General features: G+C 42.8%; 1 protein-coding gene across 2 annotated transcripts; it reads left to right on the forward strand.

Annotated features, from left to right (window-relative positions):
- Nucleotides 1–1,068: 1,068 nt before the first annotated feature.
- On the forward strand, nt 1,069–21,071 carry sema3e (sema domain, immunoglobulin domain (Ig), short basic domain, secreted, (semaphorin) 3E). Of its 2 annotated transcripts, none has more exons than XM_076732259.1 (17): nt 1,069–1,954; nt 10,850–11,010; nt 11,303–11,362; nt 11,765–11,884; nt 13,838–13,931; nt 14,243–14,359; nt 14,712–14,854; nt 14,943–15,057; nt 15,292–15,361; nt 15,446–15,590; nt 15,915–16,140; nt 16,457–16,548; nt 16,976–17,017; nt 17,231–17,397; nt 17,749–17,816; nt 18,131–18,264; nt 19,067–21,071. In XM_076732259.1, exons 1-17 carry the CDS (start codon nt 1,834–1,836, stop codon nt 19,565–19,567), a joined length of 2,376 nt encoding a protein of 791 aa, XP_076588374.1. In that variant the 5' UTR covers nt 1,069–1,833; the 3' UTR covers nt 19,568–21,071. The 2 variants fall into 2 exon arrangements, with proteins under 2 accessions (XP_076588374.1, XP_076588373.1); XM_076732258.1 differs by having other exon boundaries at nt 1,070–1,954; nt 17,746–17,816.
- The last annotated feature ends 1,759 nt before the right edge of the window (nt 21,072–22,830 follow it).

Genomic DNA, 22,830 nt, shown 5'->3' on the forward strand with positions numbered 1-22,830 from the left:
GAGAGAAACAGATGGATGACAGAGAGCTTTACGGGAGACACACAGCGCTCTGCTCCGGTAACAGGACTCCTGTGGGACTTTCCTGTGGGGATATGTTCAAATTCAATTATGACTCCAGTCATACCTTTTTTTTCTTCTTGAGAGCGTGTTTCAGATTCAGAAAGCTGTGGACCTTGAGACAAAACAAAAGACTACAAGGACACACCACAAGACTGCATGTCAATGAGTTCAGCATTAATATTTTACACAATACTGACAATACCTGAATGCCTGAACTCACCAGGACTCACAGGTACACATGGACAAACAGTACTGGAAACAGAGACAGATTCTGAGCCATTCTGACAGAATACAGCAGCAGAGAAAGAAACACAAAAAAGTGGAAAAGGCAGACAGACAGGCACATTATGATACATTAAGGAAGGACGCACCGGACACAAGGGCAAACTAATAACTAGGTTTTACAGAACTGAAGAGTGTGGGAGATTGGGAGATAGACAAACAGAAGGACAGATTAAATGGGACGGGAGAGGAAAATTGCCATGAAAGAAACCTTGCACATAAAAATCCATGGTAACAGTGATAATGACTATCCACACGGAAACAAACACAAAGAGGGCAATAATTGAAAATGAAAGAAGTGCCAGAGTTAAGAGGCTGAAAACCTTGGCCCAGGTCCATGTTAATGCAGCGGAGGTGGGAGGTGGTGAAGGAGGAGGGGAAGGGGAGAGGAGAAGCAAGGGGTGGTCTGTAGAGTGACATGAGAGGCAGCGTTTCTCAGAGGAGCCAGGGAGAGTTTTACAGAGCCTGCCTGGGAGACACAGCGCACTTAATCCAACTGCCTGGGAGGGAGAGGGAGATCTCGAGACGATCTAGAGGAAGGAGGTGGCAATTTTCAGCCCTTCAGGCTGATATACACTCCCCACGTTAACAACCACACACACAGGCTTTTCCTCAGACACACCACACCATGGCAGGTGGCCTCTACCCAGATCAGTGGCTGTGGTAGGAGCCATCTTAACTGAGTCACTGAGGTTTGAGCTGAGGTTTGGATCCTCCCTGACTGCTCGAGCGTGAGCAGAGTTAGGAGCTAGAGCTTCACTTTCTTCCCCAGTGCAGAGAGACGGCACGCCAGGCACGAGGCTCCCCACTCCTCCCCTCTCCCACTCTGCCTTTTCCTGGGCTCCTGTCCAGAAAATGACTGGCTCCAGTGGACCCAAGAGGAGGTACGCAGCCTGAGGATACAGTACAACAGCTCCAGCCTTGCCTGCCTGCCTGCCTGCTTGCCTGCTGGGACAGACAAATGCATTGAGGTTTTACAAAGCAGCAGCTCCTTCACCTTTGTGGGATTCTTAGATTTGTTTCATTTTTTATTTTTGTCTGTCATCAGATCAGAAATCTGAGCTGGGCAAACAGACAGACAAACAAACAGACGGACTGACATATGGACAGAGAGCAGTGGGCACTGCGGCATGAATGTAGCAACTGGACTTCTCTTCTCCCTGGTTACTAAGACCAAACAAGCATAGTAGCCAGAGCACTATCCTGTCCACCGAGGTAGTGGGTGGATGCAGCTTTCAGCAGACTGCTATAGGGGAAAGCAGAGACTGTATAGAAGCTGCAGAGATACACCCAGTTGATCCACATTGTGGTGATCATCAGAAAAAGGACCAAGTAGACCTTTGCTGGATGGTTATGTCAGAGATCTCTTGTTGAATATTGCTTGCGGGAACTTGCACGGCAAAGAACTGTCTTTCTTTTCATGGACTTTGCTGTCCATATTGAGTGGGCTTCCAGGATTACGGTGTAGATGAGCGTGGAGTGTGCGTCTCAATGAGGATGGCAGAGTGCATGAGGACTGTGTATCTGACACTGATGCTGCTGTATCTTGTTCTGCTGGTCACGGCTCAAGCAGCCCACAGCATCTACCCGAGGATACGGCTCTCGCACAAAGGTAAGTGTGTGTTTCTTTAATTTACCTACTTTGGCAACAAATGGTGATGCTGCACACATTAAAATGCTCTGCTGTGATGCACCAATATAAAAGGCAAAGACAACGTGTTCAGGTGATGCTGTATAATGTGTGAAACTGTCCAGAATAGTTAATGCAGCCTCAACAGAAACTAACATTCTCTGCTCAGTGCCTTCATTGCAGATTGAGAATAAGACAAGTGTCACAGGACAGAAATTTTCACACTTTAATAGACCTCTACTCTCAATTTACAGCACCACTGCTATTACTTAAATGTTACTTATACCCATCTATACTGATTTAAGAAGTTATATCTGTCACTTTCAAATGTGTAAAATACAAGAACATACTGTATGTGCGCAAAAAAGTAGTGTCATCAAAGCAAAGTCAGAGCAGCAGCATCTTCTGTGAGTGAGCAAAGGAAGCCGCAGGTAATCAGTAACATGTAATCAGGAGGTCAGTGAAGATTTATGTTAAAGCCTGAGAGAAAAAGTCAGCATGCACATTGGATCTGAGACGACTGACTTCTGCTCTGACAGACTTTTTTTCTCTCACTGTTGATGTTCAAGGAGCCTCCTTGTAGTTTGTTTTGATCCCTTGGCCATGGTGGCTGAGAATCCACAATGTGTCTTTCTCTCATGCCATAGCGGCAGAGAGATGGAGGACTTTTTTTTTTTTTTTTTTTGGGCCATGTTTATATGTCTGAGAGAGGGAAAAGTGTTTGTGTGTGTCCCTTTATGTGTGTGAGGGAGCGTGTGATGTGGATGGGCATGCACTGGAATGCGGACTGATTGTTGTGTATCTCCTACAATAATGGGGGTTTTTAATCTTTTTTATCTTATCTAGATAAAACTATTGTGTAAACACTGCCTTTTTCTCACAGTTTCTTTGATCTCAATAGCAACAGAAGGTGATGAATCCACATAAGCCCGTTAGTCATGGTTGAATATAAGTGTGGAATTTGGTTGGTCAATAACTCATAAATACACTGCTGTGAGTCTGTTATGAGAGGTAACAAGTCTGGCTCCTCAGTTACATCCATGAGGGGGGTTTGTTGTTTTCCAATGAAAAGTAATGGCAATGGAAGTAGAATCTGAGTGAATTTGAAATAGGGCTGTGCAATATGACAATATACATCATGTGATGACAGAAAAAGGTGGAGAATTTCACGTTAATCATTTATTTTGTTGTGTCACAAATCGCACGAATCATTTCAGTCCGTACTTACATTTTACACCGAGATTTGTTTTGTTTGCAATTATAGTGGAAAAGTGTTTTCTATTTAGCTTTTCATATTTTACACATTAAATATCTATCTTTTATTAGATGCTAAAAGGAAAATTTGCAAAAAAAAAAAAAAAAAAAGGGCTCTAAAGAAAAGTGAGAATCAAATATGGCTAAGTTTCTATTCATATGTCAGGTATATAATTAAAAATGTAACAAGAAATATTTTATATAAACTATTTATTCATTGAATTTGCAGAAATTGTGCTATGTCATGATACGTATCGTTATCAGGATATGAAATGATCAGTATCAGGATATGAGAATTTGGTCATATCGCTAAGCCCTGATTTGAAAGAGTAAAACAAGAAAAATTGACTTTTTTCTACTTTGGCTGTAGTTCATACGTCAACAAACCTGAGCAGATCAGTTCTGATGTGCTTAGTCATAAATGGCACATCATTTTTTTTATGATCATGACTTTCACATATCAGCCAATTCATTAACCACCTGAGGGGAAAGCTACTACAGTGATTGACATCCCCCCATCCACCCCCTCTGTTTCTCTCTCTCTCTCTCTCTCTCTCTCTCTCTCTCTCTCTCTCTCTCTCTCTCTCTCTCTCTCTGTCTCTCTCTCTCATATCTGATACATGTTCTGGCTAGCACAGAGTGCTGTGAGAAGGCTTGGATCCTATCATTATGGAATGAAAAACATCTAAGCCTTAATATATGCCTCATGGGCTCTGCCAGTGAATTTTGCACACACCCTTGAGTTCACATAAACTCACACACACACGTATGTGCACAAGCAGAATAGCGTGAATTCTTCGCACACCAATGACTTGGATGAGGTTCAGGGAGATTGAGAGTGATGCAGTTTTAACTATTCACCCTTAGGACTAAGAAAATATTATCATAACATCTAGTATCAAGACAGAGTGGAAAAACTAGATTTTCCTGTTTGAGAGAAAAATTGATTAAGGGAAAGAAATGTTAGTTATATCAGTACAGAAATATTTTTAACCTGCATCTGGTCAGATGGGCAGCATCTGTGCTGGATCAATACAAATCTCAATAAATTGTCAGATCAACTTTCTCCTGGTTTCTGGGAATGAATTCCTCTGAGCACGTTGTCATGTGCTTCAAGGACGACCTTACTGCCATGTAGTATGAATCTCTGCTCGCTTTGATGTTGGCCACACCTCACACTTGGTGTGGAATGGTTAGTGCTCTCTCTTTCATCTACTCCTCATCTTCTTGTCTAGACTTCATGGACCAGTGAAGATTTTTCCAGATTTCCACATTTGTTTCACTTTCATCCCAGTCAGTCTTTCATTTGCTTACACCCCCAATTAACTCCAGTTCCAAAAGGTTGTTGCCTAAATCACACAGAGTATTGAGTTACGATGGCAGACTCGCTTTGGAGAGAATTGAGGCAAATAGCTTCCAAAGACCTTAAATGCAGGCTAAAGATGGTAATACAGCTAAATGCCTTGGACTTTTGGCCAATTAAAGTCCCTAAATCCTGGATTATTGTACATAGAAATGCCCTGCAGGGAGATGCGCTCGCCATACAACAGAAATTAAAACATGTTGTTAGTTTTGTTCTAATTTTTGTGTTTTTTGACTCAGATCCATGTGATTTGGTTCTGCATCATCCAAGGATCTTGGCAGCAGTTTCAGATCTCCAGGCCTGTGGTGGCCTGTGGAGTGAAATGAGCTCTTCTTTCAGGACAATCATCAATTCGGCTGCTAATGAAGCTGTTGCGCAGCTAGCATGTGTCAGAGTCCCGGCACGCTGCAGGTAGATGGCTGGGCTTATGTTGCTGCCTCTCCAGCACTGTCATCATGCTTGGCTTGAGCTGCAGAGAGTGTGATACAACACTTTTCATATTAGTGATGATCTAATCAGATCAAAGTCACTTCCAAAAACTCTTCACTTCTGCACACTTCAATATGACCGCTAATAATAGTTTGCACATTGCATTTAGTCACATTGATTAGTTTCAGCTCAGCTGTGATTTATGAGCAAATCAGGATAATGCATTCCTGGTTTAGTAAAACTTTAAATTTCACCGAACCCACATGATAGATATCTGTCCAGAGTTGCTCTGGCAGTATGCGCTCACAGGAACCATTATGTGATAAAGAAAACAGAGAAACATTAGAACAAATGTTTTTATGTGTGAGACAAAGAGTCTGTGTGCTCTCACTCCTGTTTGAAGGAAAAAAAAAAATCCCAAAAAAGTTTCCCAGATTCCTGAGAAATAACACGAGTTGGCAGGTTATTATTGCAGACAGGCTTGTCTCTCCTAAAACATGTCTGAGTTTAGCGAAAGTGTTCATGAGGGCAGCTATAGCGGACGCACAGAGTAAAACTTGACCATTTCAGCATGTCTGCCAAAGCCGTGTTTACATAAAGGTCATAACCGTTTAGTTTGTAAATATTTTCCTTCCGCAGGTTTGTGATGGTGAATTAACTTATTGTGATACAAAGCTGTTCTGACAGGGTTAACATCATACTGTATATGTTCACTTGTGTAAATAAACACATGCGCTTCCTCTATTTCAACGCAACATTTCCCTCATAGAATATTTAAACAGAGGATGGTTAAAGCACTTGACAGCTGAATTTACTCATATACTACGTGCATATACGAGTGTGCGAGACATACTGTATACTCTTCTATCCTTATATCTCCTATATTCTAAGAATGCGGGTGAATACACTGGTCAGTGCGACTCCTTTAGACTTTGCTTTCCCCAGCACTCACTGTAAAACTGTGAGATTTAAGCAGAAAGGAGCAGAGGTACATGCATGTGTGAACACAGGGATTAGACAGGTAGCAATTACTGACGTATGAAACCCCCTTTTGAGCTATAATTTCAAACCTTCCTCTCCAGACAAGAAAAAGCTCTCTCCATATATTTTACAACCGTGAAATGACGTGGCTGTAGGTGACTTTCTTTCTGAGGGTGAGATGGGGAATACCAGTATGGCCTTAAGTTGTGTCTGCCTGAAATGAAATGAAGGGGGGATTTTTTTTTTTTTTCTATATAAAACTAATGTGCAAAGCGAGGAGTTCCATCAAATTTCTTCCGCCTACATGTGCAGGAAACTTATAATTAACATTTAGCACATTGGATCGTGGCCATAGGGCAGTCACAGACCTTATATCAAACCACTGGAAAATGGAGGGTATGGTGATGATTAGATAAATCACACCTTTTAGGTCAGCGAAGGAAAATGATATTTTTTCAACCCCCGTCCCCCCACCCTCACCTCTCTCTCTGCCGCTCTCTCGCTTTCTCATTTTGCCTGTGTACGTCTCAGCCTCCTTTTCTCTCCCATTGTGTTATGTGTGTGCTCTCCTGTTCATTAATGAGATGTCCAGAGGGGAAGGCAGCTGGTGAAACTCTAATATCCTTTCTGACCTTTCCCCAGTGAAGGGACTAGGGAGAGGAGATGAGTTAAGTTTGTGAAATGGGAAAAGGAAAGAAGGAACAATTGTCTGAGCCTTCGGAGAGTATGTTGCAATGATATAACAGAGGGGAAAAAAAGAGGATGAAGGATGACAAGTGAGGTGAGCACTTGACACAGAAAATGGCAAGTAGATATTGTTCATTGTGGGCTGGGAGTTTAGAGCAAACCAAAGCTTGTTTTCCTCTATTTTGCCATCCAGAGAGGAAACAAAGAGCAGAACCGTTCATTCAGAAGGCTGCAGAAGTTGTTGGTTAAACTTAGAATAACATTCAAAGTGAAATAAACAGAAGAGCTAATGCATGAACAAATGTAACAAAGAAACCTGTATGCAATTTTAAGTTAGTTCAGTGAGCAAACCTCTTTCTTCTTCCACGCAAACTACAGTTCATATGAAAACAGGTCTACACTTTTGACATATACAGTAGCTATGCATAGGCACACAGTAAGCCACATCAATAAGTAATTCATCTGGGCTCTGAGGTCATGTATATGCATGGTTGAGGCATTATAGTTTGGACCAGATGGGGTTAGACTTTGATCAAATATCTGTCAAATGTGGAACATTCCTTTATTTGGAAAGCATATTAAAAGTTGACACATACTATTTGTGCATTTTGAAATTAAGAGCCATCAGTTCTCAAGGTATTGTCCTGATTTCTCACGTCAGTCAGGATACAGACTCATTCTCGGTCTTCATTACAGAGAAACATAAGTTGCTCTCTTCTCGAACTCACATCCTGCTCGGACACTCCATGTGGCTTTCATTTTGCTCTGTGACATCATTCCCCTCCCCACTCACAAGAGAATACGGGAACACAAGGCTGTATACCGATAATGGCATAACACCCCAGTTCTCCAGCTCCTGACCCCACCCCCATGGGCTCCACAGTCTCACTCAGGCCCCGACGGCATGAGGAGAACAGACTCCCCTCTTATTCTTGCCCCCTTCAACTCCAGCCCACTCTAATAATTCTCTTTGTTTCTGTTCCAGCACAAGTGCCATTACTCAATAAGTAACCCACCGTAGACTTATTTCTCTGGAAATTTGAGATTGCCAGCCACAAGTTTAATTTCAGACATGAAATGTGTGCTGCGTATTGGCAATAGATCAAATTATGATATCAAATTTAATTTGTGTTTCTAAGTTTGCTGGGGAATGTTTTTTTTATGAAGTCCCATGTGCATTTATCTTGCTTTCTTTGACTAAACCCCACTGTTAAGAGACTTATAATCAAAAGTCAATTACTACTGCACACACACAAACAAACACACACACACATACACACACATTGTTCTTGTGCAGCAAAACAATGTTTCCATACACGGATAAAGAGGAGATCACAACGTTTATTTTGATTTCACTTCACCAAATCTTCTCAGGAATCTCTCAGCACTCCTCAGACAGCCGACGAAAGTGTCTGTCTTGAGGGAGTACTTTTTCTCTGTGTCCTCCGTTTGATGTGGGATCACAGTAGGGCCATGTGTCTCCCTGGTCCAGTTGCTGATGGAGAAACCTCCTTTCGGCTCCTTAGCTGACGGCTAAGGAGCCCTCGCTGGCTGCAGATGGCGATAAAAAACTTGGAGAGGAAAGAGGAGATGGAGGAAATGCGGAAATCCCCCCTTTCCCTTCTTCAGTCTGAGTAAGGCTGCAACTGTCTGTGACTGGTGCACATAATGACAGAGGAGAAACCTTTTAAATAGCATTGTGCACTCTGAAGCATCTTTCAGTGTGTCAGTGTAATCACATTCACCAATTGTGTTTTACAGTAACTGTAATCAAATATAATTAAGCTGATTATTCAACACCTTCTTTTATTACGAATGTGATTATAGTTTACTCTCACATTTGTATATTGGTGGGAAATAAATGTACTTTCTTTCTTTCTTTCTTTCTTTCTTTCGGTCTTTCTTTCTTTCGGTCTTTCTTTCAATTTCAGGTTTCAAGTTGGTTACTGTTTGTTTAATTGCTTGGGCTTGTCATGGAAACATTCAAGTTCAGAGCTGAACACTATATATGCAAAATATCAAATATGTAAACAAAATTGTAGAATGAAATGTATCTGTAGTTGTGTTTGCGTGTGTTTGTGTGTGTGTGTGTGCGTGTGTGTATGTGTGAGAGGGAGAACTTGTGCATCTCTGTTTGCGGATGTGTGTCCATGTACAGCACATCAGCTGCCGCTCATCATTATTAACAAAGACAAGTGAAAAGTGGATGGAAAAAAGGGTTTGGCTTATCCGCTGTTTACTCCATCACTTTAAATAGCAGTCCACGTCTGTCATCTGAATAAGTGGTAGCAGATTTGACTTCACATAAAGAAGGAGCTGATTGTGTGAGAGCGGGGCCTGACACTTGTTTAAAAGCAGGACTGTGATCCAAGTTCAGCTTAACTTCAGAGGGAACTGTGAAGAGACCGAGAGGGGAGACGTGTGTGTGTGTGTGTGTGTGTGTGTGTGTGAGAGAGAGAGAGAGAGAGAGAGAGAGAGATAGAGAGAGAGAGAGAAAGAGCTCCAAGTGAGTGTGGATTAGATAATTACAGGAAGCATGTCTGAGCCCTGGCAGAACACCACTGCCACATCCCCTCGCTCTCTGCCACCTAGCCACCCGAGATCTAATGCTACTAAAACAAACAGTCGCTTGTCTCCAACAAAGAAATCTTAATAGCAACAAAATATACACAGTCACCCACTCCTCTGTGGATGCCTAATCCTACGTTAAACAAATAAAACCTTCCACAGAATCTATGCTGTTGCTAAGAGCAATCTACAAAAATGGGATAAACACTCTCTCCTCCTACCTTGGAGATCAAGTATCACTAAAAATACACAGATGCTAGGAAAACAAATCATACAGTTACCCCCTGCAACCCCGGCATGTGGAGACATCTTAGCATTATTTGAGGTAGCTGGTTGGTTTTGCAGCCATGCGTCTAGAGCTGATGGCTTTTCCTCCTCATTTAAAGGCAGTTTTCTGACGAGTAGAGTGTGCATGGAAGTAGAACAAATAGAGAGACAGTCTGACAGTCTGTGCAATGCTGGTGCTATAAATTTGATCACAAACCCTGCCTTGTCGGCTTGAATCTGTCACAGGGTTCAAAAGCTCTGCTAATGCACACCAGATCCCCCTTTCTTCTTTTACAAGGACACCCGGTCTAACCCGGTCATGTGTTAATGAAAGGTTTTCAGGCCAGTGCAACCCAGAGGAAAGGCACACCTCTGAGGCTTCACTTAGTTTAAATCCTTCACCCTCAACTGCTCCAGAAGCTCAGCGAGAGCAGGTACGGAGGAGCAGCCTGTCAGGTTCAATCGGGTAGACGCATCTGGCTGTGTTGCATGTGTGTACGCATGTTGTGTGGTTATTCTGATGAGTGTGTGTTTATATGTAATGACATTTGGTCGGCTGCTTCCTTTGGAGAGAAGGATTTCAAATCACCTACAGCAAGGCTGACAGGGAGTGGCTGCTGATCTCAAACGAATGGCCGATAAAGAGACCGGTTCCGTTTCCTGTCTGATAAAACTTGCTTCCGCCTGGAAAGAGACCACAGGATACTGTGCACATCAAATGTCCCTCCCATTAATCATAACATCTTTCCCAGGATTCATATCCCGCTTCTTTCATCGAAGCTTCTGCAAAGTGTCAAGGGTTAGCTGCAGTAGTCCTTAAAGCAATTTATTGCAACGTGCTGGTCCACGGGAGGTCGAGTTTGAGCTCCCTGTATACTTTTATGCCGTCTGCATTTTTACTGATGATAAAAACAAGATGTGTTATAGTTATATTCGACCAAGGCAACGAGGCGTAGCTGAATTGAGAGAGAGGAGGCATAGGTGCCACATGAGAGGAGGAGATGAGATGGAAAGATAACCCTGCTGTTGCTCTCTGCTCTCTTGGGGGAAGAATGAATCAGAAACACATGTTGCAATGTGCCCTTGGCCATGGGAGCAGTTGGGACTCAGACGCAGGTTACTGGAGAAGTTACAAATCCCTTGAGGAAGGGGTTTGGTCCAATTTGATCTTGCTGGTTAGTACAGGCAAGAAGCAAGATGAGAATCTGTGTTTGAAATGAAACTGTCTATGTCTAAGCAGCGAGCTATCCTTACCTAAATTGCAGACTTACATTGTGTTGCTATAATCATTTCGTCTTTTCTCTCTCTGTTTGTGTTGTTGTCTGTAGAGCTTTGGCAGCTGAACAGGACCTGGGTGTTCCATGGACATGGAGCATCTCTTCAGCCCCAGACCATGATGCTGGATGAGGGCCGTGAAAGACTTTATGTTGGGGCCAAGAATACTCTGTTCTCCCTTAGCCTGGACCGGGTTAACACTCACCAGAGAGAGGTAAGCCTGTTGTCATCTGTCCCTGCCTGTTAGGAAGTGAAACATTGAATTCACACACCCACAGGGCAACAAGTGCATGTGCATGTCTTCATATGAAACGGTACTTTTTTTTAATATGAGTCTTTTAATGAGAAACTGAGAAGGTGGCAGAATAACCCTGTGAGATTATTACGCGGTAGAGATAATGGTTGTTAGGTCAAATTTTCTATGCATGTACAAAATATTACAGAATTTTTTTTCTTTTTTATTTAAGGTGGAACAACACTATTTTAAATGAGTGCTTTTCTTTCAGATCCAGTGGGCCAGTACAGACTCTCAGATAGAGGAGTGTTTGATGAAGGGTAGGGAAAAGGTAAGGGGCACCCTCTACATGATAATATTCAAATAGCAACATTGAGAGCATCTCAATTGGTAGTATTGCTGAGGTTGATTTTCAGTGGGAAAGCTCAAATACCCAGTTGATAATGTGCATTATAGCATCATTAATTTATTATATGCTGTAGGTAGATAAATCCATGATAGAGAGACATGCTGTCAGTATGTATGGATTGATTTACATATCTCATTGTGCCAATTAACCTTTGTTTGACCTGAAGTATTGATGTTATTGATGTTGCAGTAAAAGCCTGGCATTTGCCATTGCACCATTTTCTCTGCTTGGCCTCAAACTGCCCTCGTGACCCCTCTCCCACTCACCCTCCCTCCTCCGAACCCCACCTTACCCACCACTTCATCTCTGTATCTCTTCCAACAGCCAGAGTGTGCAAACTACATCAAGATCTTGCAACAGTATAACCAGACCCATTTGCTGGTCTGTGGAACAGGAGCTTTTAACCCCATCTGTGCCCTGGTCAGAGTAGGACACACCGCGCAGGTGAGTCCCAGAGACAGAATTAGAGTTTGGCTTACCAACTAAATATTCAAGTGGTATTCAAAGGGTTCCTCCTGCCAGAGATCTTTTCAAAGTAATACAGCACATTGACATTATTTGACTGTTCATCCCTGGTGGATATTTCTAATCATGCTTTCTCTGTCTTTGTCTGCTTTAAAAACGGCCGTTGCCTGTAGTGAGCATCAGATTTTCCCTGCAAAGGGCTGGCAGCAAAACAGACGATTATTCTGATGAAAATGTTGCAGATTTCTTCATGATACCGTCAGCCAAATTTCCCATTGTGCCCCTCTACTCTACACTCTTTAGCTGTAGCCAAAACCTTCTTCGCACTGTTTTGATAATGTTTTTGCCAGGAGCTGCTTGAATTGTTAGTATAGCTTGGACAGCTGAGCCTCTAAACGTTTAGCATGTGCTGCTGTAGTTGAGTTCATCTTCCTAACAACCAATGAATGTGCAATGTGAGGTGGAGATGGGAAAGACTGTGAGTACGAGAGGATGGCATTTTTGTTTTCCTCGCAGCAAGAACTGTTTGTTGTGTCAGTCCCATTCCCCATTTGTATAAAAAAAAAAAGCTGACACCAGTATGCACGGTACAGGTAAAGAGGGAGGACAGGCCAGGTGCGGCTTTCTGTAGCAACAGGTTTGAAGTCAGAAAAGACTGATTTCCTGTCTCACTCAGGGGTCAGATCTAATGTGTGTGTGTCAGCTGCCTGAGTGAGATTGGTGAGTGTTTTGCGTGCATACTGGTGTCCATGTGAAATTGCCTGCAAACATCTGAGTGAGCATGTTTGTCTCCAGTATGACACCTATAACCCAGATGTCAAACATGGAAAAGTCCTATGTGTGAGTGTGTGTGTGTGTGTGTGTGTGTGTGTGTGTTACATAGTCAGCAAGTGAGGAGGGGAGAAGGTTTCCACCCTGCATTCCAACAGTGGTCCTTTAGGTCGACCAGTCCAGGAACCAAGCTCAACCATCTCTCATACCACTGGAATGCTCATAGACTGGGCAAAGCTGGATCAGTATAAGCAACCTAATCTCTCTATGAGACATAAATTTCATACTTGGTATATAAGATTACATCTAGTCTACAATTAGCATTAAGCTGGAGCTGAATAATATTTAGATAACAATAAACTATGATAGAAAATATTATTGTCAATTATCAAGCCAGGCACTGACTAACAGATCATGTGTCAATGCGCTGCCAGCCCGGACATACAAAACAGCCCACATTTCAGAGTACTGCTTGCCGAGTAATATTGATCAGAGCTACTTCACCTATTTTCCGTTTGGTTTTGATAGACCACAGTCCGTGATGGATGAGTTTAACCCAGAATTTGACTTCTGTAGTCAGGGTGGCAGTCACAGCACAGTAGGGTTCCTTGGCTACTCATAAATCAATATATGACACCCCCTCTGATCTGCCTGTGACAGTCATAAACACTGTGGTGGCCCACAGCATATGAGCTGTGGTTCTAGAGGGAGTTCAGTGTGTGTGTGTGTGTGTGTGTGTGTGTGTGTGTGTGTGTGTGTGTGTGTGTGTGTTTCTGCTACCCGCTGTGCTGTGTGTAAGAAGATCAGAGGAGTAGAAGTAGTGAACTCTTTGTGATATAAGAGCAGAGAATAATTGGTTCTACACATTCAGACAACAGTCCTTCATTTGGTCATCCATCACTCCTTGTCTCATCTGTCCTTCCTCCTCCTTCTCATCCATCACTTTCTGATCCCTCCTCTCTCTAATTCACTTCAATCTGTCTCTCCATCATCTACTGGGGTTTGTCTGGATGTCGCTAAAGCCTTTGCAAGGAAATACCTTTTGAGTGTGTGCCTGTGCTATTTATATTCATGCATATTGTGTATAAATAACTGTATCTGTGTGTGTGTGTGTGTGTGTGTGTGTGTGTGTGTGTGTGTGTGTGTGTGTGCTGCCCTTAGGACAGGCAGTTTGCTCTTGAAGAAGACAGTGTAATGAGTGGCAGAGGACGCTGTCCATACGATCCCAACAGTCCCTGCACATCAACGCTCTCCAGTAAGACACTGCTCCCTCTATCACTCATCACCTCACCATCGGCTGAGCTAAAAGCACAGTTGTGGGACCACAATGCATGTTTTCATTTCAGGTGGATGAATACATGCCATGCAGTACACTGAAGACATTTGCTCACTTTGATGACCTCGAACAAGTCAATAGTGCCATCTTGTGGTTCTTTTCCATGTCAGCATTTCAATCACAACAAATGAAAGGCTGCACTTTTAATGACATTCAACGATACACATTGTGTGTGTGTGTGTGTGTGTGTGTGTGTGTGTGTGTGTGTGTGTGTGTGTGTGTGTGCATAGGAGGAGAGCTGTACATCGGCCTGTACACTGACTACTGGGAGAATGACGGCGCTTTGTGTCGACTTAACAACCAGACCTACACGCGGACTGAAAGAGATGACAGGCAGCAGCTCAGTGGTTGGTGTATATTACAGGAAAATGACTACATTTCCCTTTAAATTCAACAGAGTTCAAACAGATATAGACTATGAGGTAACAAATCCTGAGTATGTTTTCAAAAATATATCAAAACAGCATGGCAGAAAAGAAAAGAAGATGCAATTCACGTGGGTTGTTCCGTAGTATAAATGTTTTGTATGTATATTCCTTCCTAAACCTGTTTTCATGATTGATGATAAAATTGAATAAGTTGGTTATTAGATGTTAGACAAATATTACTTTTAACAGATTCCTACCATAAAATTACAAGCTCATATCAGTCATTTGCTCTGGCAGGCGTACCTTTTATTACAAATTCTTCTCCCTACAGAGCCTAAATTCGTGGGGTCAGCAGTTATTCCTGACAACGATGACAGGGATGATGATAAAGTTTACTTCTTCTTCACTGAGCGGGAGACGGATGCTGAGGGACTGAACAAGGCTGTATATACTCGTGTTGGACGAGTCTGTGCGGTGAGAATACAAATGCCGTCGAAACATTTCTGGGCATGATTCAGCCAAAGTGTTGCACTCACATTCTGTGTGTCCCTCCATCTCTCAGAATGATCAAGGAGGCCAGAGGATGCTGGTGAATAGGTGGAGCTCCTTCCTGAAAACTCGTCTTATCTGCTCTGTGGCTGGACCAAATGGCATTGATACACACTTTGATGATCTCGGTAGGGCTACAAAAGAGACTGGACTGCTTGCATGCCACCACCTTTCCCAAGCTGTTAGGAGTAATCTTAAAACTGATTTACAGCAGTGCTTTGAGCTAAATGCTGATGTCACCATGCTAACATGCTCACAGTGACAGAACCAACATGATGCTGATGTTCAGCAGGTGTAATGTTTACCATGTTGACCAGGTTGAACTAACAAACATCAGCTCAATTCCACATCTGTTGTTTTAGAGGATGTGTTTGTTCTCAAGAACAAGGACGGAAAAAACCCAGAAATCTTTGGCCTCTTTAGCACAACGAGGTGAGTGGAGGACGAAATCAGTGTTTCATCATGCAGCCACAATTCTATCCTCCTTCAAATCAGTAATAAGACCTCCTTTTGCAGCGCGGTGTTTAAAGGCTATGCAGTGTGTGTCTATCGCATGGAGGATATCAGAGCAGCCTTTAATGGTCCATTTGCCTACCGAGAGCGACCTGAGCATCACTGGACACCGTATGAGGACAGAGTCCCCTACCCTCGACCAGGATCTGTAAGTCTTTAAGTCTCTAATAAAGGTGTGTTCATAGGATTACCCTTCCTGATGCACCACAACATTATGCATTCACTGCACTCTCTGTTAGATGGGTCTATGACAGACGAGCAGTGAGAGTGACAGTGTCTAGAGCATGTAGGACAGCTCTGGTGAATGTCAGCACTGTTGTCGCTACCTCAGCAGGTCATACAGGGACAGTCAGAGCCAGACTACAGCATGTCAGCTTTTCTTCTACATAGAGTGCCAGCGCAGTTAATGACCCTCTTCTGTCCCCGTCCCTGCCCCTTCCTTTACTCTGTCACATCATCATCTCTTTAACAGTGTGCCAGTAAGGTGAACGGAGGCGGCTTCTCCAGCTCGAAGGAATTTCCTGATGAGGTTTTGCGGTTTGTGCGTTCTCATCCCGTAATGTATCGTCCAGTCCTTCCCCAGCACCGCAGACCTGTCCTGCTGCAGACAGAAGCAGGCACGAGAAAGCTGACCCAGATCGCTGTGGACAGAGTCCAAGCCCAGGATGGACACTACCATGTTCTGTACATCGGCACTGGTACATACACTGTGAAGAATGAATTCATGCATGCTTCTGCTTGATGCAGAGTGCCATGCATGACTCAAAGTATGCATGTTGCTACTTGCAAATCAGACAAACAGGAGATGCTCTGGACATTTGGGTGGACAAGCACACGTGACGTGACATTTTGATGGCATGAAGTCATATATTAAAAAAATATATTTGTGAAATATATTGTTGGAGACACATTTCAAACTGAATTTTTGCACCAGTTGTGGAAAAAAAGAGAAGGGTTTTATGCAATTATCAGTAAAACTTTTGCCTATGTAACTTTACTGTCTTCTTCCATTAGATGACTCAGTGGTGCTGAAAGTTATCACCATCTACAACAAAGACACAGACACTATGGAGGAGGTGCTGCTGGAAGAGCTGCAAGTATTCAAGGTACTCTATTTTTAGGAACAGCATGTAAAAGCAAGTAGATTTTGTAACCAAGCAAATTCTGCATTTCACTGCATGCATTTCATAGTTTATTATTGGTGCAGTTACACAATAAGAGATCTTTCTCTTGGGGGGCAGAACAGACCCTTTTTTGAAATCAGTGATTGCTTTCCATCATGAAAGGAGCACAAGTATGATTGTGCAGACAGCCTGCTGGGAGATCTTCAGAATGATTTAAATATATTTAGATCAGTCACATTTGAAAACTAGCCTTCAAGCAGCGGCTGGTGACATTTTAATTAAGACCTGATTTGGGATGGATAGAAGCATGACGGGAAGCCAGTTTCTTTGTTAATCTGTCCTTTAGCATATCAGATTCAACTGATGCAACATCATTTTTGAACAACAGTAAAATGTTTCCTATTTGCAGGTGCCAGCACCAATAAGAGAGATCATAATATCTCCTAAAAGGGTAAGAGGACATCTGAATTCAATACTATTGTTTGTTCATGCAATACTGTTGTTTAGCCACAAGATGTTAACATTGCAACATTTTTCATTGCTTTGCATTGACATAATGTATGTGCTGTGGCCTGCTTGTGGCAAAGTAAAACAAGACACATATATAAACTTTGATTCCAAACAAACTTTGTCTTGCTATTAATGGTCCATGTTGGCTCCACAGCAACAGCTGTATGTGGGGTCAGAGGTGGGCGTGGCCCAGGTCAGACTGCATCAGTGTGACCTCTATGGCTCAGAATGTGCTGATTGTTGTCTGGCCAGAGACCCCTACTGTGCCTGGGATGGTCTCACCTGCTCTAGATACTACCCTGCTGGAGTCTACACCAAAAGGTACAACAGCACGCACACACACACACACACACACACACTCCAAGACAGGACACATCTTTTTCTGTTTGTGTGATATCAGCTCTTCACACCTTTACCAGCGCACTTCTGTGCCATCATAGCATTTTGCCCTGAATGTCACAATGCTCTGAGGCAGAGGTTTATCAAGTCAGTATCACAGACTCTGAGAGACATGCCAGCCAGGTGTTATGTAACGCCTATCAGTATGCACTTGATCATCCTCTTTTCCTCTCTCTTTGCTTTCTTTCTCTCTTTCCTTTCACCCACCTCTTGCTCTTTGATCACATGTTCAAAATTACTCTCTCTCTACTTCCCTCGCTCCCATTTCAGCAGACGATTCAGGCGGCAGGATGTTCGCCATGGCAACGCCGTCCAGCTGTGCAATGGGCTGCAAATTGATGGTTAGTGTATAAAATGACTCTGTGATGTGTGTGTATGGCCATGCTTGTGTGTATTTACCGGTATTGCAAAATTTTGTCAGATAAATAGTTGTGTGCAAGCAAGGAAATTATGCAGTTCTTCAGAAGCACCAGACTGAATATGAAAAAAAAAAAAAAAGAACTCCTCATGTGCCATTGCAGTTAGAGGTGAGAGAGGTCTGTGTGCTTGGCAGTAGACCCACTCTATATATATATAATGAAAGGTCATGGCAGTTCCTTGCCATGTCTCTCGCCTCACTGTCTTTTATGACGTGTGCGTGTGTGTTCATGTGTAGATGAACAATGGCACAGAGCGGAGGAGAGGCTGGTGTATGGCGTGGAGAGCAACAGCACTTTACTGGCGTGTGTCCCCAGATCACTTCAAGCTAAGGTCCTTTGGTTCTTACAGAAAGGAGGAGAGAAACATGAGGTGAGTTTAATGGACCTATACACGAAAAAAAAAATACAAATGTAAACGTGCTGAAGTAATATTGCACCACAATCGCAGATGTGAAAAGATAAAACATGCTGGAAAAACAAAAGTGGCAGGAGGTGAAGTGGTGAAACTCTAAGGGTCAGTTGATTGAAATCATATTTGGCACTTAGTCCTCGTACTCCACTCTCACTATTTTTCCTCTCACCCCTAGAGATCTGTCTAGTGATGCAGATAGATTGTGATTTCTTCTGCTACTTCAGTGCGATTGGGGTGAAAGTTCGTGGACCATCCTGAGTAACTGGGAATTGTTTCTTGAAAAGAAAACATAAAATCTTTCGATGCATAGACCCAAGGAAAATGTCAGTCTCCTCAACTGTACTTTTACTGGGGTAGTGACTCAAGCCTCTGTGCAATATGCTGTATCTCAAAACCTTGGAAAATGCATTTGAATGACTCAGAACTAACCAAGAACTGTTAAAATGTTTCTATCTCAGATATAAAGATGTAAACATTATATTTAAATATGCAGCGTATACTACAGCAAAAAGAAATCTGGACTGATTATACACCACACAGAACCTTAAGCACAGAGACACTGTATTAAGTGAACTATTGAAGTACTACCATCCCTTAATTTCCTTTACTTCCTTTAGCTCTTTAAGTTTTTTAATTAAAAATCTTCTGGGGAGAAGAACAAATGCAGCAGCAGTGCAGCAACTATCTGAATGGCTCAACTTAAATAATGGCTACATCAATGGCTGGAAAAAAATAATCACTTTTTTTGCCCTCCGTGTAGGTTCGAGGTGATGAGCGTGTTATCATGACCTCCTACGGGCTGCTGTTTCTACGAGTCAGAAGCTCCGATGCGGGCGTGTATGTGTGCCAGACTGTGGAACACGGATACGTGCACACATTGTTACGTGTCTCTCTACACGTGCTCAGAGGGGAGAGGGTGGAGGCAGCGATCCACCGGGCTAATGATGGGGAGGGAGAGAAAGCTGCAGCTCCGTGCCACTCCTCCATGAGCCTGCCACCAGGCCCGAGCATGAGCCCCAGGGCTCTGGTGCCATCCTCGGTCCCGGGCCCCCACTCCAGGCTGTGGTACAAGGAGTTTCTCCAGCTGATTGGCTACGGGGATGCCCAGAGAGTAGAAGAGTACTGCGAGAGAGTGTGGTGCTCAGATAAAAAACGTAAAAAGACCAAAAGGAAGTATGCTCCTCCAGGTGGCGAGAAGAGAGGGAAAGGGAGAGCAGAGGAGAATTCCCACCGAGCGCCAAGACACACCTTGGACACCTGAGGAGAACAGAAAGTGACTGCACATACACACAGACGCACACACACTCATACACACACACACTCTCTAAAGGTCAGACTCACTCAGTGTTTGCACCATGTAAAAGGCTTTCACTTTGCTTTCAACAAGAGTAGTAACAGCAGTGGCAGGTTGCCTAGCTTTTGTAGATACATTTATCACTTAGTAGTTGGTGATGTTTCCACTTGTTTTAAGAAGCAACATTTTGCCTTTTTGTGTGGGGTAAACTGATTATCTGGTGCAGACCCTGGGTGAATACTATGAATGTTAGTGTCAGTACAGAGCAGAGGACCTGGGAGGAGATGGATGACCGATTCAGTGACGTTGCCTCTGATCTGAAGAGACAGAATATAATATGTCAAATCCTGTGGACCGACCCAGCCCAACCCAGCTGCCAATCCAAGCGCACACAGAGACTGCTACACGAAACCTCTGCTCCACCTCTCATTCAATGGCTCAACGTGACAAAGTCTTACTGTATCTGTTATGAGAGAAAACAGCTATGTTAAAGGTAATGGCCTTCTAATCCTTTTTGGTAATATGATAACTTATTTTCTTGGTCTCTACTTTGAGTTCTGTAGTTGTTTAGATGTCGTAAACTGGAAAATATAGTGATGTTGTTTTTGTACAGTGAAAAATGCTTTGGGCTTTATGATACTGCTCATTTGATTATAATGTGGTCATGGCTGTGGTACGTGTGGTTCCAGTGGCCACAGTGCATACAGTAAGATGTTGCAATGCCACTATTATGGATATCTGAGGCATGTTTTAGTTATAATTATGCTCTCAATGGAAATACCTACTATTTAAGCACTTGTGAAAACGGTTACAATAGATGAAAAGTGGTCCTATCAGTGGATATTGTTATTATTGAGTGTCTACATTTACAATCGTGATCAAATGTACCAACAGTATTGTGTGTATTGTATGTTTTATTTATCTAAAAATGAGGGTAGTCTTTGCGTGCACATCACATTACTCACTCTCCCTTCCTCTCTCTATCACCTCTTCCTCCGATTTTGTTTGTCTGTAACGATGCTGCAGATGGGATTCATAATTACCACCACAAACAACAATGTAGAACACCACAATTTGCTCAGAAGAAAAAAAAAGACAAATAAACGTTAGGGTGACCAGCCAAGTGTGTCATTAGTCAAACTGATGAGTCAACCGCATGAACATTCGGTTAATTCTGAGACGACAGATACATCAAACAATCTGATGTTACTCTGAAATGAAATGTAGTAGCTGTGCTAATAATAGAGTGGAGGATCGCTTCTTTTTCCATGTCGTGCCTTATTGATCTCTTCATTTTGTCACTTTTTTGTCTCTACCACATTCATAATGTGGTAAAAAAAAAAAAAAAACAATTGTTTGGTCTCTGTCATGGCCTCATATCCTCTCTCACCAATGTCCTTGAACATTCTTCAACTATAGATTGGAAATACTTTGCTTATAAATACCTGCCATTAAAAGAAGATGGACCATCCTTCCCTGGTGTCACCTCTGTGGTTTAGCCGTCAATAATGAAAAAGTACACTGGGTGTCCGTGTGTGCACACACCCACGCACCCACACACACACACACACACACACACACACACACACACACACATATTGAGAGGCCACTGAAGAAGAAAGGAAGAGGTAGAGAGAGAGTCTTGTGCAGCAGTCAGTTTACAACAGAAAGAAGTGAGATATTTTCAGAATAATGCAATGGTGTGGTTTTAATTTCAGCAGGCAAATAAACATAATGTAAAAGAAGTTGCTTTGCTTGCTAATGTTGTGGAATGTGCCCTATGATGATGAAACCCGGAATCTAGTACAACCAGTAAGGACTGGTTGTGATTTTGTTTCACAGTGAGCTGGGATACACTGGGACGCCGTACTCATTCAAATTCTGTCTGGGTCTACCTGAGTCGGCAGGGTGCTGAAGGCATTTGAGAATGCAATTCATGCTGCTGATTTATTCCACATGGCTACCATAGCAACAGGCTCTGAACCAGTTCAGCTCCCCTCCTCATCAAAGCTCCCTCTCCTCTCTCTGTCAAGTTTTAACACTGTTACTCTGGCCCCTGGGCCCCTCTAGCCAATGGTCCCTGTAGCAACTCATACATCACCCTCTAATGTATGAGACTGGCCCTCTTAGTTAAGCTGCCTTCTTTACCTTTGGGACCAAAGTTGGCATTTGACTGCTGGATGGAGCTCCTGACCCTACCGATAGATGCCATCTGAGCATCTTTGGGACTACACGCTTGAATCTGTAGCTGCACATATTCGTCCCAAATCATACATTTCAAGGTTCAAGAGGTGACGTTTAATGTAACGAAGTGCTATAAATCAATTCATTGATGTACAAAAGGAGCAAAAGGCCAAAGGCCACACCATAAACAAGCTGCTGTTCATTTTTCTGTGACTGTGTGACGATGACCATGCGTATCCTTTTTCTCTACTGGCGTCCCTCTCCCTCCTTCCTGCAGGTCTTTGTTGTCCCCACACAGCGCAGTTTCTATCAGGAGCCAATGCACCAGAACACTATATTACAAGTTAAAATGTCAGAGGCAAGGAGAGGTTATGAGGCAGTAGAAAATTAACACTGGATGAACAGCAAACAAGCTTCTACAGCTAGTAACACTCCTCATGCTGTCACTACACACAGTATACTGCATGTGTACATGTTTCTGATACGTTTGCATGCAAGTCTTTATGCGTATGTCTGCGTAAATGAGGATGAAAGCCAGGCTGATATGAACAGATAGCTCTCTCTCTCTCTCTCTCTTTCCCTCTGTCCTTCCTCTGATTTAGGTTTATCAGTGACACGCAAAGCTAAACCTCATAAATACGTCTGAAGCACACCCCCATGGCAAAATGTCTCTTACTGTCATACCATTCACTTCATTTTTACTTCATTAAGTCTCCCTTTTTTTTCTTTCATCATGACCTCTAAGAATACATCAAATCCATGGAGAAATAAATTGTTGTTCATATTCTAGCTTCTCAGCATTCATATAGATCGTCACGACAGCAATGCTGTTGCACTGCAGTGGTTTTCATATTTCAGAAAATTCACCGTGCGGCATTTGCTCACATCTATGACCATTTTAGAATCATTTTTAGAGTACTGTTGTATGTGTTCAGACAGAATTTATCTCTAGATCTTGGCACATAGGTGTGACAAGTGGAGGTTATACATCAAATACAATACTCTCCGTATCGAAAAGTGATCCGATAAGCAAAGAGGAACTACTA

This window comes from Chaetodon auriga, chromosome 6, assembly GCF_051107435.1.
Source record: "Chaetodon auriga isolate fChaAug3 chromosome 6, fChaAug3.hap1, whole genome shotgun sequence".
NCBI classification, from domain to species: domain Eukaryota; kingdom Metazoa; phylum Chordata; class Actinopteri; order Chaetodontiformes; family Chaetodontidae; genus Chaetodon; species Chaetodon auriga.